Genomic DNA, 16,510 nt, shown 5'->3' on the forward strand with positions numbered 1-16,510 from the left:
ACAGACAGTGCATGCCATGTAGACAGACAGACAGACAGACAGACAGACAGACAGACAGAACTCTGTGGGAAAAAAATAATGTGGACATGGGCGTGGCCTATTTACAGCGAATAGGTCTCAGAGATTAAAACATTGTATCAAGTGGGGGTCTTCAACAGTGGGTGTGGGATCCCTTGGGGGTCCTCAGAGTTATGCAGAATTTCAATGGCATGGCCTCACCCCACCCCATCCCACACCGCCCACTTGTACCACGGTTTCCACTACAAGGAATTGGGTAGAGCGGTGATAAAGTGGTACCATATGAGTGCCTAAAAAGTACCCACTCCTGGGTAGGTCCGAGCTAGGCTAAGCGGGGTATAACGCACTGCTACTGATTGGTCGGAGAATCCATTCCTCACAGCTGTGTCTGTCAGATATAGCCTACATGCTAGCGTGCTTCCTCAGAGCAAGGTTGGCTATTAAGTTATGATTTGGCCCTGACGTTAATCGTCAGTACTGTTGCGAAGACCCGTGCAGTGTCAAAAAAAGTTGGCACCCCTTAATTTAAAAAAATATTAGTGTTAGCGTCTACCGTACATCCACTTCTCAGTTAAAAACCTGGTTGTGATGTTTGATAATAATTTTATGTTTGATAAACAGATCAGCTCTGTGGTCAGAACCAGCTTCTTCCAACTTAGGTTGCTGGCCAGGATTAAGGGCTATCTCTCCCCTCCTGACCTAGAGAGGGTAATCCATGCTTTTATTTCTTCAAGGCTCGATTATTGCAATTCACTCTATGTAGACGTCTACAGCTCGTATACAGAACGCTGCCGCTCGCCTCCTTACTGGAAAAAGAAAGCGTGATCATGTCACCCCGGTCCTCGCCTCACTCCACTGGCTACCCGTCAAATTTAGAATTACGGGGCCAGGCTGCCAGCATGGCTCCGTTTTGTTATTGTCATTATTCTGTTTCTTCTCCTTCTTCTGCCACTTTTCGCAGTTCTGGCTGAACCGTGCATACACTTTTTACGAAACTCGGCCATATGATAGATGGTCATGAAAAATTATCAATAAATAAATCTCACAATCTTTCGTCAAAAGGTGGCGCTATAGCACTCAATTGAAAATGCCAACTTTGAACAGGTACAACTCATGCCCTGTTTGACCTACAGCCATGAAACTTCGATACACATATGCGTCTACTCATGATGAACAACTTTCACACCTGACTTTTGACCTCTGACCTTTAGATCTCCCACCATTTTGAATTATATGAAAAACAGTTAAAGCCTATCTCCTCCTGGGATTTTTGAGTAATCTGCACGAAACGTTTTAGACATGAACTTTGGACCTATGCCGACTCAACGATGCAGCGGATTTTCCATAAGTGAAAAAATGAAGCTTTAATGAGCCAATGAATATCGCAGTTTTATGACAATTATTCATCTGCCCCGTATACATGCAGACTCACATTTCTTTGAAACTTTGCAGAAATGTAAAGGGTCATTCCAAATACCACTGAAACCAATCTTACTCCAATTGGTCAAACGGGGGTGCTATTGCAATTTTTTGAAAATGCAAACTTTGAACAGGCAAAAGTCATGCCTTGTTTGGCCGACAGCCATTAGACCTGCTTACACATGTGCCTTGACTCATGAGGAACACATCTATCACGTTGACCAGTAAGCACCACCCTTAGATTGTCCGCAATCTTGAGCAGTTTGAAAAACACTTAAACCCAGGATTTTTCAGCTATTTGCGTGAAACTGTATCATCTGTATGATCTCTTTTTTCACAAATTCTGTCTGTTGGTCCAATGGCTTCTCGCTTAAGCGCGTGTCTTACAACCTCAAAGTCGCCGGTTCAAGCCTCACTTGATGTAGACATCATTTAAGTTGCATTGCACACAACATGATTGTGTCAATTAATGCATATGCAATTGTTAAAGATAACCAGAAATGCTTAGTATGTTTTTTCAATGTATGACGTACTTCATTGTGAAAATAGCCGATCTACAATCTCACAACTTTTCAGATAGCAACGTTTTGTGAGCTCGTAGATCGGCTGCTTTCACTGGTTTCGGTTTCGAGGAGACATACAGTTTCTCTATAGAGGATATGCGTGTGACATCATCATCAAACCTGGAAGTTATGCAGGAATGCCTACTGAGTGTCAAAAAATACTTTCTGGCCTTGACAGCCCATGCATCCAAACAGAAAAGTCATATCTGATTGCATTAAACAACATTAAACAATGTTAAACTCACTTTGCATGTTGCTTTGCCACTCGCTTTGCCACTCGATGTGCCATTCACTTTAAGCATGCGCATATCCTCTATTGGTAAATGGTTTGTGAACGAGTGATCTTAGTGTTATGAAACAGGGGCTTGGTTCATGACAGAAGGCAAAAGTTTATGATCAGACAACGTTAGCCTGGATGAAGCTATAGCACTACAGGTAGTGCCTCAGCCTGTGAGTCCGAAGGTTGAGAGTTTGATTCCAGTCAATGGCAGTAGATTGAGCTGTCTGTTTCTCTCACTCTGTCTGTCTATCGCTCTGTTTGTAGGTCGGTCATTCCACTTTTCAATTGCATCGCACAAAACATGACTGCATCAAATAATGCATGTGCAATTTCTAAAGATAACATGAAATGCTTATTTGAGAGTATGCTTTTACAATGTGTGACATACTTCATTGTGAAAATAGCCGATCTACAATCAAACAACAGCTTGTAGATCGGCTACTTTCACTAGTTCGTTCTGAGGAGACAAAACAAATCTTTATTGCTAAATGGTTTGTGAACCAGTGTTCTAGAGTAGTTCGGGACACAGAGGCTTGGTTCATAATGGACGAAAAATAATTATAGATGTCAACAGACACTGTCAGGGAGGCCATATATCTAGCTCAATGAGAAGAGAGGCAGCCTGTGAGTCCATGGGTCGATGGTACGAATCCTGTCCCTGACAATGTATTGAGGTGATCATGATTTGGCATGCTGATGATTTTGGCATTTCTTAGGTTTACACATAGTGTTTCTTGAGGATAGGCTTAGGCCTTGTTTTACTGAAGTTAGGGTTAGTGAGGGTTTAAAATGCTCATTTGTTAATTGCATGGTCTTCTTTCTCTCAAGTTCTGCATTCACTGGCCCCGTATTATTGCTGCTTGCAGCTATATTTGATTTTAAGATTGTACTGTTTGTTTTTAAAGCCCAAAATGGGCTGGCCCCCCAGTATATGTCTAATCTCATAGAGCCATACACCCCAGTCAGGGCCCTGAGGTCGGCTGACCAGCTGCTCCTGATTGAGCACACATCTAACTACAGGTCCAGAGGTGACCAAGCCTTTTCCGTGGCCGGCCCCATTCTCTGGAACAGTTTACCCCTACATATTAAGTCCTCTCGCTCCTTAGCGGTCTTCAAATCCTCACTAAAAACACATTTCTTCTGCTTGGCTTTTAACTCCCATCTGATTGTATAAACCTGGCCCTTACGTTTGACTCACGTTGTGGCCTAATTGTGACATGCTGTTTTCATTCTCGTTATTATTGTTCGCTGCAGCAGCAGCGAGCCCACACCCACTATAGCTATTGTCACTATTTCTTTATTCTCTCCCAAAAGTATGGCACCTAACTACTCCCACATACTTTCACTTAGAAACTCCATTCAAACTGTAAAAGAATCCAGCTTACTGTGGACACGGGTGCTTGTACTTTTCTTTTTGAAATAATTTGTAGTTTTTGAAACATTTAACTTTAAACACCCCAAAAAGTCAATGGGAAAGTCAATGTTATTTCAATTGAAAACCCCTAAAGAGAGCAGGACAGAGGATAAATGCCATGTGTTTTCGTAAAGTCACTGTGGCATTTTTTACACTACAGACATATTTTTTACATCACCAAGATCGCACGGGTCTGCTCTCCAATTTAATCCGAAGATCTAAGCTGTGCGATGTATACACTTTGAGATAAGACCATTAATATAAACCCATGTCTCTCTTCACTCTAGCAATCACTACACCTGTTGATAGCTAGCTTGTCAGTCATTGGCTGCTCAGTGGTGCTGCAAAGTAACTAAGTATATTTACTCAAGTACTATGCAAGTGCTTACAATGCACAGTTTAATTTTGAGGTACTCTTACTTTCCTTTCCATTTTTGTTACTTCTACTCCACTACAATTACAGCATATGACAGCTTTAGTTACTTGTTACTTTGCAGATTTGATTATTAATACAAAACCTACAGTAACCACACACAGCCGATCTACAATGTGACGGGTTATGAGCTTGTAGATCTGCTATTTTCTGACTTTTACTTTGGTACTCAAAGTATATTTTGATGCTAAAATTATGCAGATTTCAAGCTCCAAAACTACCACCCCCCCCCCCCCCCCCCCCCCCCCCCCACACACACACCCCCCATACTCCACCGCCCCCCCACCTACCACATCACAAGACATACCCCCCTCTCATATTTTGACTATATAAAAAAAAAGCCGATCTACAATGTGAGCTTGTAGTGTGAGCTTGTAGAGCTGCTATTTAGTAAAAACCTTGACAGTCTTTGTAAAGTGTGAACCCCTAATTGCTTCCGATGAGCAGGTGCCTTGCATGGTTTCCTCCGCCTTCGGTGTATAAATGGGTGACATTTTTATGGCAACATTTTTGTGCATTTCAAGCTCCAATATAACACTAATGGTGGGTATTGGTCAACATAAACCGACACAACTCCCCCCCGCCTGAAAAACTCCCCCTTAAAATAAAATAAAAAACGTTTAGAGCCATATGAGTAAGGTAAATGGATGATATAAATTATTGATATTATTAAAATGTTTTTTTTAATTATCTTTTTGTCTTGCAGCTGTATACGCCCCTCCGGTGGCCGGGGGAGCTGCATACGCCCCCCTGCTGGCCTCGGGACCCTCGGCCCCCCCAGCCGGCATGTTTGGCACCGTGCCAGGATATGAAGACACTGTGATGGGAGGAGGTAAAGTAACTCATGTGCTTTTTACTCTACACTGGGAGGAGGTGATAACTAAGTACTTTTACTCCAGTACTGTGATGCCAGGAGGTAGAGTGAGTATTGTGACGTTTTCTTGTGAAACCGAGGCTGGTTGTGCCTCAGCCAATCACAGTCTTTAGCCCACCGTCCCGTCCTCTGGGGCGATGGGATCAGCTACACTGTGTGTGCACTCTATAGCTGATGGGCAATTCAATAATAAATATCAAAGATATCAAAACCGATATTTAGCCGACTTCATCTTGCTCATGTGTCAACTAATCGACGTAATCGACTAAATGGTTCTGTATTACGGTTTAGTGTTCAGCCTATAAAAAGATTGCCGACTTCATCCTTCTACTCCACTACATCTCAGAGGAAAATATTGTACTTTTTATGCCACTACATTTATTTGAACACTTTAGTTACAAGATACTTACATTATTATTATTATTTAATAACTCATTAAGGCCTATTTTATACTTCGCCTGTAGCAGATCTACAAGCTCAATAGCAGATCTACAAGCTTTTGTGAGCTTGTAGATCAGGAGTCATCTCAAAGCTTCACCACTGTACAAGGTTATTATGGTTTTTGAATGTTTCATTATTAACCCATTAATACCTGGGACGCATCTGTGTCACTTTAGATTTCATCGGCTATTCAAAAATAGCAGATATTCAAGCTCATAGCGCGGCACCGAGTGCCGCGCTATGAGCTTGTAGATCTGCTATTTTTTTTAAATCTTGAAAACATTTAGTTTTTGATTTTTTTTCAAAAAACTGTTAGCATTTTTAAGAATCGCCTCAGGTCTTAATGGGTTAAACCAAGAACCTAGCATCAGTCTGGTGCAAAATTCTATTTATTTGTTATTTTGTTACTTTTAGTTTTTACATTTTGAAAGTTTGTTACTGGTACCTTGCTAGTTTTATTTAGCTATAATAATGTTGCTCTCAGTACGCTCACTGAAGCAAATGGCCCAGAATGCTGCAGCACACCAGTGCAGGGTGGCACCAGAACCATGTAAGTTCAGTCCTATGTTAGAGCCTAACGTTCTAGTTTAGTTCCATGTTAGAGCCTAAAGTCCTACTAGTTCAGTTCTATGTTAGAGCCTAAAGTCCTACTAGTTCAGTTCTATGTTAGAGTCTAAAGTCTTATTAGTTTAGTTCTATGTTAGAGCCTAAAGTCCTACTAGTTCAGTTCTATGTTGGAGTCTAAAGTGCCACTATTTCTATGTTAAAGCCTAAAGTCCTACTAGTTCTAAGTTAGAGCCTAAAGTCCTACTAGAGGCTTAGTAGCTAGTTAGTTTGCAACTAGTGAGTTACTAAATTCAACAATTTATGACATAACTTAGAGCGCAATAATGAACAAAACAAATAATCCCTGTCATTGATTGATTGATTGATTGATTGATTGATTCAATACTTTATTAGTCAAATATGTAAACAGCACGGAAGTACAGTAAAGCTAAAAGGTTCTGGGAACTTGTTTCCATTGTGGTCCTATGTATTCAATTCATCAACAGAGCATAGCATATTAACACATTGGCTGCCATGGACGCAGATCTGCGTTCTTTTGCGCAAAAGACCGCACGCTGCCAAGAACGCAGATCTGCGTTCTTTCAAAAAAAATAAAAAATAAAAATAAAAGTTTTTTTTTTTTTTTTTTGACCCAAAGACCAAGGAGATATGATTTTCCGAAGATTTAGACTCCCATCCACTTCCTTGTAACTTAAAACTTAAAAATTCTGTATCTCGGCTCCAAAGTACTTTTTTTTTTCTCATTGGAAAAAGTCTGGCAGTCTACTGTAGGAAAAAAAAAAAGATGGCAGCCAATGTGTTAACACATTTATACATGTCATTAAAGGAGACAATTATTTGATGACCGTGTGTATTTCCGGTAGGAGACACAAATAATCTACTTTGTGTCTCCTACCGGATACATTAGCCGGTAGGAGACGGGAATCAGGAATCCATGGATTCAAGGCTTCATAGGGTGTGCAATTGATAGAAAATAAGTCATTTTTTGGGTGAACTCCTCCTTTAACAAATACAAGTAGCTATATTTACAGAGGAGACAACGGAAAATCGGCGGCAGTGTATGACCCCCCTCATCTCAAGGGGATTTAATATCTATCTCAGACAGTCCCATCAGACAGTGATTCTATGATTTTACAACACACTCTCACTCCCCAAAATGCATATCGTGACTTCTTGGGACAAATGTGACCAAAAGTCAAACGTTTGACTGGAAGGGGGTACACCTTCCAGTCAAACGGTGCCGTCCCAGGCACTTCCACACTTCAGGAATGTGGAAGTGCCGTTCTCAAACCTAAGACGTAAGAGGGCGACAGCTCCGCCAAAAAACAGTTAAAACGACGGAGGCGTGCCGTCTAAAGTGGACTTGAGCCACGAGAGGCACCGCCGAGCGAGCCACCAGGAGAGCGAGTCGCCGTGCCGAGCGTTCAGCCGACTCAGCGCCCTTCGAGTTAGTGTCCTGATAGGGACAGAATCGTAACTCATACACAACATACCTAGTGTGCCGTATTTGCCTCCCCCTTCCAGTCAAAGGTCTGTCTCAAGAAGTCACCCGTTTATAACTGCTGCTATAGATGGCGATGATGGATACATGGATTCATATACTTGTTTTGTTATGTACTAAATAGAGGGCAAAGTTACGTACTATGCCTTTAAGTAACACATATGAGTACCTTTGCCACCACTGACTGTTTGTTGATGTTTGTTCTTGTCAAGGTGGCTACCTCCCTCCCCCCGCCCCCCCGACACCTGTAGCTCCTCCCACTCCTGCACCAGGACAAGCAGACTGGAGGTGAGCGACATACTTTACTTTATTGAACTTTATTTGTTCATTTGGACGGGACATTAATGAACATTTAATACACCAGAGCAGTGGTTCTCAGCCTGGTCCCCACATGATTTGTGTGTTGGGTTTCCCAGAGCTTCATTTAATACAGAAGGTCAGAGGTGAGTTTGCTACCATTTTCTCAAAATCCCGCCCACTACATTTGATTGGGTAAAGCGCGGCCTGCTTCCTGATCTGAAGCAAGGAAGTTTTTGAAAGGAAAGGACAGAGTCCGTCCGTTCTCTAGATATATGACGTGACACTCACGGGTGGCAAATTCGCACCGGAAGTTCGATGAATTACATTGCAGTGGATGGAGCCGGCTGGAGCAGCTCATGAACAAACATTATTTGTGAATGATTGAGACCATTGTGAAATAATCGCTTCAGGAAAATAAAAGAAAACACATCACACATTTTTTTCTGCTGTCTTGTTTTTCCATTTACACTCTACATCATTTTATGTAGGTATCAAAAGAGCAGAGAGAGAGTAATCTCTCATAGAACAAACAGCAGAGGTCGCTGTTTTTCATTTTCAGTTGGGTCTGGCTACGCGTGAAAGACTGGTGACGCGAGGTTAGGCTACGCGAGACTACAGAGAGAGTAAAATTCTCACTGGGCAGCCATAAACTCCCAGGTGTTCATAGATTGATTGACAGGCATTGATTGACAGCTGTCTGCCAATCAATCAGTCAACACCTAATCACAGCTAATACATTTTAACTAACTAACAATTCATTGTTTTTTAATATTAAAAAACAATGAATTGACCTTAGTAAATGTGCTTATAGTTGCCACTGCAGGTCAGTCCTTTAAATTAATTTCATATGTATTTACAAACATTTCCATAACACAATTACCAATAGGACAACTTACTTTGTTGCTTGTGAAACTCCTACTCTCCTACTGAAATTACATAAACTCCTACTGAAAATGTATTAGCTGTGATTAGGTGTTGACTGATTGATTGGCAGACAGCTTTCAATCAATGCCTGTCAATCAATCTGTGAACACCTGGGAGTTTATGGCTGCCCAGTGAGAATTTTACTCTCTCTGTAGTCTCGCGTAGCCAGACCCAACTGAAAATGAAAAACAGCGACCTCTGCTGTTTGTTCTATGAGAGATTACTCTCTCTCTGCTCTTTGGATACCTACATAAAATGATGTAGAGTGTAAATGGAAAAACAAGACAGCAGAAAAAAATGTGTGATGTGTTTTCTTTTATTTTCCTGAAGCGATTATTTCACAATGGTCTCAATCATTCACAAATAATGTTTGTTCATGAGCTGCTCCAGCCGGCTCCATCCACTGCAATGTAATTCATCGAACTTCCGGTGCGAATTTGCCACCCGTGAGTGTCACGTCATATATCTAGAGAACGGACGGACTCTGTCCTTTCCTTTCAAAAACTTCCTTGATCTGAAGGAACGCCCAATTGTAGGCCAGTGCGTACACGATATGACGAACCCCCCGACAGATTCAAGCGGAGAGCAGAATCTGTTCTTGGGAGATTACCATTTTCTGAACAGCTAAGAATTCAAACTGTCGAGGAAGTGATTTCAAACCAGCTACTAACAAGACTGACATGAAATGTAATTTACAGCTAGGAGGAGGAAAACCAAATGAAAACCAAATGGACCCTTACGGGTCCATTTGGTTCCATTTGTACACTCTCAGAGTTACACACCTGTAAGGGGCCATTTGGAAGCCCATGAGGGTCCCTGGACCCCAACTGTAGACCCACTGGTGTAGCAGAGTGTTTCCAGTAGGCCAACAATGCACAATATCAGCACCCTGACTCTGTTTGACCAGAATGGAACGGAGCCTTCATTAGTATCATTGGTAACATATGTGAATGTCTTCATAATATGGCTGCTGTGAATAGAGCCTATCCCAGATTTGACAGCAGCTTCACTGTGCGGTCCTCGTTTCAGAGTATGGGAAGCCATTGGCAACCCCTCATTGGCTGGCCTTTGGCCTTTGGGAGAAAGTGACGACTAGTTGCAGCGTTTGTTTATTAACAGCTTTGACGAGCTGTAAAAACGGCAAGCTTAGGCGCCAAACTCCTGGCATTAAAATGAAGGAAACCATGTCTATACAGCTGAAATCATGAGGAGTAGGCATGGTGGGTTGGGTTCACAGGTTAACCAGTTGTTTCTTGTACTTCATGCAGTATTGTAAAGTACATTTACTCAAGTACTGTACTTAAGTAAAATGTATTTAAAATAAAAAATGCATTTTATTTCCAATTTTCAGTACTTTTACTTCTACTCCACTGCATCTCAGAGGCAAATATTGTACTTTTACTCCACTAGAATTATATGAAAACTTAAGGTACTTACTACTTTTGGTACTTAAAGTACATTTTGATACCGATATTTTTGTACTTTTACTTTTTTTTACTAGAGTATTTCTACATTCTAGTAGGGGTGTGCCGATATATCGCGATACGTTTTTGTGACGATATGTATCTATTTGGCGTTTTTTTTGCAATAATAATAATGGAAAAACAGAAGAATTTGTTTGCATTTGCTTCCCCCCCCCCCCCCCATATATTTTCATAATAAAAAATGTATCGTATCGATATTGTGAGCCCAATATCGTGTATCGTGAAATTAGTGTATCGGCACTACATTGTAGTATTGATACTGAAGTAAAATAAAACAAGTTCTGTGTATTTATACCTTGTTGCACTTCATTCATGCAGTATTCCGTCGCTGACTGAGGACGCAGCGCGGGATGCCTTCCAAGACTACGCCTCGTCCAACTGCTGCTACAGCAAGTCACCTGCTGTGGACGGAGTGATCACTACCATGGAGCCCTACCACACCTACAGAGTAATTTCCATTACATTTTTACTGTCTCGTACCTAGTCTCGGTTAGGCATAGAGCTTGTGAGATTAGGGTTAAGGTTAAGGTTAGGGTTTAGGTACAACCTGGGCGACAACAATGAAAGAGTGAGTCCCATTTCAGTCTGTTTTTTTTCCCCCGCTTTAGAATCATTACGGTAATCTTCGGCTGCGCGGCCCAAAAATTACTGTACAGTTGAAGTTGTCCATAAAGTATTTAGAATATCAACCAGACCACTGTGTCTACCGTATTGACAGGTAGATAGCGCAGAGGGGAAACGTGACATCAGCGTGGGCAGCGGGGGCTTCAAGGCCACTGTGGCCTTTAGGGCATGTATTTTTCAAGGGGCACACGGCCAAAGAGAGGGGCAACGACGGCCATGGCCGCCGTGAAATTCTTGCCCTGTTACCTACCCTTGTTTTCTATACTTTAGTGAACCAGCTAAAATTCTGATTGCATGCAGACTGATTTTTGCATGTAATCATGTTCATACTTCACCCATTCATAATAGTTCTCTACTGCTCATGCCCAGATTTGTAATAGGTGGAGGTTATCTTCCTAGAGTAAGCTAGCTTGCTGCCAGTGCCATGATGTTCTTTAGCCAGCATCCTCTTTATAAGGGCAACACGCTCTCCTTGTTATTGAGTACTGTAGGCTAACTATCACATGTATAGGTTGTGTAGTTGTTTATGGGTTGTGTAGTTATTTTACTCAAGGCTCCAGAACATGAAGGAATGTCTTTAGGTAAAAGTGGTGGTATTAAGGGTATGTGTGTTTATGTTTCTCTGCGGGGCGGGTGGTAGAGTATCTGCACGCTGGTTGTGGTGGGCTGGTCTGGGCCAAAAAGTCTGGGCCAAATTTTTGTCTCAGTCCAGCTTTGCTACTGAAGCTAGCCGCTTCAGTAGTGTGTTTACTAGACCACTGTGGACGTATTCAGATACATCAGAAGAGGGAGCAAGGACCCAGGACTAGGCTTGGGCCGAATTTATTCTCCTAATAAATGCAGTGATAACACATGGTAAGCTTGTCAATGTGTGGCTGCCACTATTGAATTTGGTGACCACTAGTTGAAACCAACCAATCCACAGGTCAGGTCACCAGTTTTGATGTGACAGCCGTCTGTTTTGTTGACAGAAACAGACAGAACTTTATAATTTCATGTACCTCGGATTTAACAGATTACAGACACTAGATTGGATACACCTTGACAGAAACAGCAGCTGCTGTTTTCAAATGTTTGGATTTGTCACAGTTTGTAATCAAATCCGATCTCCTTGTTGTTACCTCAACTCAGAGTAATAACGTTTTAGAATAACCCACTGTTTAGTGGCAATTTAGTGGCAAGTGTAATAATAATTATCATTATAATATTGATAATAATAATAATTCAACTTTAGGATATTGACCGATTTTGCCGATTATTACAAAGTATACGGTAGCTGTCCCACTTAATGTCCCATGTAACGTGAAATCACTCTACTGTGGGTCGGGGGAGAGGGCCGAGACGCAAAAGACTATAGCCCTCGTTTATTTTATGTATGAGAAACTGAAGATAACGTTGTTTATTTGTTGTACGTGTGCGTGTGCGTGTGCGCGCGTGTGTGTGTGTGTGTGTGTGTGTGTGTGTAGTATCGACTGGAGACCTTCACTGAGTCCAGGTCAACGGAGTGGGCCCACAAACCTCATGAAGGTACACGTGCACACACACACCTTTTTTTTGTGGGGGGCCAACTTTATTGTGAGATAACTTTCCTCGGTTGCTAGTCTCCTCATTAGCACATAAACACGTTGACAGGTGTTGACATATTTCGATTGACAGCTGTTGTCTTTGATTGATAGGCGAGCCGGCGGACTTCTACACAGAGACGGCCCCTCGGCCGTGGGAGATCCAGGCCACGCCCCCTGAGCTCTTCACCAATCACACCCAGGACATCCGTGTGCCTTACACCTCTTCCATAAAGGTGATTGGTCAGTGCAACATGTCCTTAGAAACACTGATCTAAGACAGTGGTTCTCTCTCTAGCCAATCAAAACACTGATCCAAGACAGTGGTTAGTGGTTCTCTCTCTAGCCAATCAAAACACTGATCTAAGACAGTGGTTCTCTCTCTAGCCAATCAAAACACTGATCCAAGACGGTGGTTCTCTGTCTAGCCAATCAAAACACTGATCCAAGACAGTGGCTCTCTCTCTAGCCAATCAAAACACTGATCTAAGACAGTGTTTCTCTCTCTAGCCAATCAAAACACTGATCCAAGACAGTGGTTCTCTCTCTAGCCAATCAGAACACTGCTCTGAGACAGTGGTTTTCTCTCTAGCCAATCAAAACACTGCTTTAAGACGGTAGTTTTCTCTCTAACCAATTAAAACACTGCTCTAAGACAGTGGTTCTCTCTAGCCCAAGAGGCTCTACGCACAGCAGACACATTGGAAAGAAATTGGGCCTCTTCCTTACTTCCTTAACATTTTACCAAGGATACTATTGAAGGCTCTGTTCCATTCTGGTCAAACAGAGTCAGGGTGCTGATATTGTGTATGTTGGCTCACTGGAAACACTCTGTTACACCAGTGGGTCTCAAAGTGTGGTCCAGGGACCCTCATGGTTCCCTGAGGGGGTTCCAAATGGCCTCTTACGGGTGTGTAACTCTGAGAGTGTAACACATCCATTTGGTTCCACAGAGCCTTCATTTTAGTGTTATTGGTAACAAGGAAGTAAGGAAGAAGCCCACTTTCCTTCCATATTGCATAGAGCCTATTGTCCCGCCCCCGAGCGAGGAGGAGAGGATTAGACGTGAGTCCGGAGGAATCAAGCCGGTTGGGCAGATTCAAATAGTCACATTCCTGCCTGTACTGGCCTCCTCCCTGCTCCACATGTCATTTTGTATAATATTATGATGGACACGTTCCAATACTCACATTCCTGCCTGCTCGCTCGCTCGCTGCTTCTGCATCATGTTGTACATCAAACGTTGTATTTCTCTGTTGAACCTGACAGATGCCTGGTTCACTTAATTTCACTTAACATTGAGACCTGAAGCCGATTCTACATGTCTCCTAAATCTCAACAGTTTTCTGAAAAACGTATGTTTCTATATCAGTGGTGCTCAACCTTTTTCATGTCAAGGACCCCCAAAATTATATGTATTTGGCCGCGGACCCCCATCAAAATATCTTGTTCCAGGGACCCCCAGAAGCAAAGATTTGAGTTAAAAATGTTCGCTTTAAAAATATATATATTCAAAGATTTGCACACATTTTCACAATTTTTAAAAAATAGCAGATATACAAGCTCATAGCGTGGCACTCGGTGCCGCGCTATGAGCTTGTATATCTGCTATTTTTGAATAGCCCAAAGTGTAAAATAATGCTTTTTAGCTCAAATCTAAAAATGACACAGTTCCAGGTCTTAATGGGTTAAGGACTTGTTATCCTATAGTTTGTATAGTTTCAATGCACAGATTATTTATTTGTTGATATTATACTGTTAAGACTGATGCTAGGTTCTTGGTTTACCTGTGATCCTAGTTTACTGAGGCATTGCACTTTCTCTTTGCATTCTATGCATGTGTTTACCTTGCTTACTGTAAATTGCTCTGTATAAAGATAATCTGCTACATCTGCAATCTTGTAGATTGGCTATTTTCGGAGCGTGACACCCATGCTTAGCCAAGCATAAAATTACTTGTCTTAGTTCTACTGGATCTCTTCTCCACTAGTCCCTCCCAGTGGTGGAAAAAGTACTCATATTTTCTACTCAAGTAAAAGTATCAATACTGCAATGTAGAAATAATCTAACAAGTAAAAGGCATGTGTTCAAAATGTTACTTGAGTAAAAGTACAAAAGTAGTGGCATTAAAATATACCTAAAGTACCAAAAGTAAAAGTACTAAAATGTTTGAAAATAGCCGATCTACAAGCTCACAACGCGTCGCATCGCGACGCGTTGTGATGTCGGCTATGTAGGCTATGTAGATCGGCTATTTTCAAATAGCCCATGTATAAAATAGGGCTGAAGTGATTAATGTATGTTTTATTGCGACCGTAGGTCGCATTTACTATAGAAACCTGCTCCAGGTGTCCGTGCGTCACACACGTCCCGTCACTCCGTCACACACGTCCGTCACACTTTTGCCCTGCTCATATCTCCGCACCCGTTGCCCCGATCCATGCCAGATTTTGCACACACACTCCTTACCTGCCAAACTACACCCTCCAAGGACCCCCGGAGCTCCAGGGACCCCCAGCTGCCTCGGGGACCCCCAAGTGTAAAAAATGAGCACATGTGGACAAATTACCAAATGACCACCCCAACGGGGCTGCTCACGGGGCATTCCCGGGGACCACCCACTCCTGGTGCTCCAGAACGGATGCAAAAGTGGTGGCGCCCCCAGTGGAGGACCCCCTGCCACTGCAGCTACACGTCACACTTTTGCCCTGCTCATATCTCCGCACCCGTTGCCCCGATCCATGCCAGATTTTGCACACACACTCCTTACCTGCCAAACTACACCCTCCAAGGACCCCCGGAGCTCCAGGGACCCCCAGCTGCCTCGGGGACCCCCAAGTGTAAAAAATGAGCACATGTGGACAAATTACCAAATGACCACCCCAACGGGGCTGCTCACGGGGCATTCCCGGGGACCACCCACTCCTGGTGCTCCAGAACGGATGCAAAAGTGGTGGCGCCCCCAGTGGAGGACCCCCTGCCACTGCAGCTACGGTCGCTTATCTCCCGATTAGGGAGTCTTACTGGTAATATCATTGCGACCGTAGGTCGCACTTACTACAGAAAGCTGCTCCAGGTGTCCGTCCGTCACTCCGTCACTCCGTCACACACGTCACACTTTTGCCCTGCTCATATCTCCGCACCCATTGCCCCGATCCATGCCACATTTTGCACACACACTCCTTACCTGCCAAACTACACCCTTCAAGGACCCCCGGAGCTCCAGGGACCCCCAGCTGCCTCGGGGACCCCCAAGTGTAAAAAATGAGCACATGTGGACAAATTACCAAATGACCACCCCAACGGGGCTGCTCACGGGGCATTCCCGGGGACCACCCACTCCTGGTGCTCCAGAACGGATGCAAAAGTGGTGGCGCCCCCAGTGGAGGACCCCCTGCCACTGCAGCTCACATAAAATGCCGTAACTCGGGGGCTTGCCCCCCACAAACAATCCCTCCTTTCCCCTATAAACACACTCTCTCTCCCACACCACACACACACACATTGCCCACACAACTAGGAACCAATCGCCGTTACAGCCCTCTTCTGTATACATGTGACCTACGGTCGCTTATCTCCCGATTAGGGAGTCTTACTGGTAATATATATCTGAAAAGTAACTAGTAACTAAAGTTTTCAAATAATTGTAGTGGAGTAAAAGTACAATATTTGCCTCTGAGATGTAGTGGAGTAGAAGTAAAAGTATAGACAATTGGAAATACTCCAGTAAAGTAAAAGTACCTAAAAAATGTAAGAATTAGTACAGTACTTAAGTAAATGTACTTAGTTACTTTACACCACTGGTCCCTCCCATGATAGTTTAGTTTTATTTGTTGACGAAATTGTCAATATATTTACTCATAGTTTTAGTCATCATAGCTTAGTTTTTCAGTCAGTGAAAAAAGGTAGTCAACGGACATGTTTCGTCATAGTTTTAGTCGGCAAAATGAACACTGGTCTCGGCACCTCCAAAAGCAAGTTACTGTTTTGGGACATGAACCATTTCCGGGTTAAGCTGGAGGGCCGGGTGCGGAGTGAGCGAGTGAAGCAGAAAGGCTAAAGTCATTCACAGTGGATTCCACTGTGAGGGGTTTCGAGGGGGTCCC

At 42.9% G+C, this 16,510-nt stretch overlaps 1 protein-coding gene across 2 annotated transcripts in view; it reads left to right on the plus strand.

The window, feature by feature from the left end:
• The window catches only part of LOC311048367 (protein SSUH2 homolog), a 33,798-nt gene that overhangs the window by 1,150 nt on the left and 16,138 nt on the right, over positions 1-16,510 (plus strand). For both annotated transcript variants that reach the window (XR_014601097.1, XM_084061620.1), the window contains exons 2-6: positions 4,834-4,959; positions 7,723-7,798; positions 10,537-10,666; positions 12,309-12,369; positions 12,519-12,640. Coding sequence is in view for 1 of the 2 variants with exons in the window: in XM_084061620.1 (XP_083917746.1) it covers positions 4,834-4,959; positions 7,723-7,798; positions 10,537-10,666; positions 12,309-12,369; positions 12,519-12,640 (515 nt within the window). In the remaining variant the exon portion in view is untranslated. The remainder of the gene's footprint in view (positions 1-4,833; positions 4,960-7,722; positions 7,799-10,536; positions 10,667-12,308; positions 12,370-12,518; positions 12,641-16,510) is intronic.

Source organism: Gymnoscopelus microlampas (assembly GCF_963454915.1).
Source record: "Gymnoscopelus microlampas genome assembly, chromosome: 7".
Taxonomy (NCBI): Eukaryota; Metazoa; Chordata; class Actinopteri; order Myctophiformes; family Myctophidae; genus Gymnoscopelus; species Gymnoscopelus microlampas.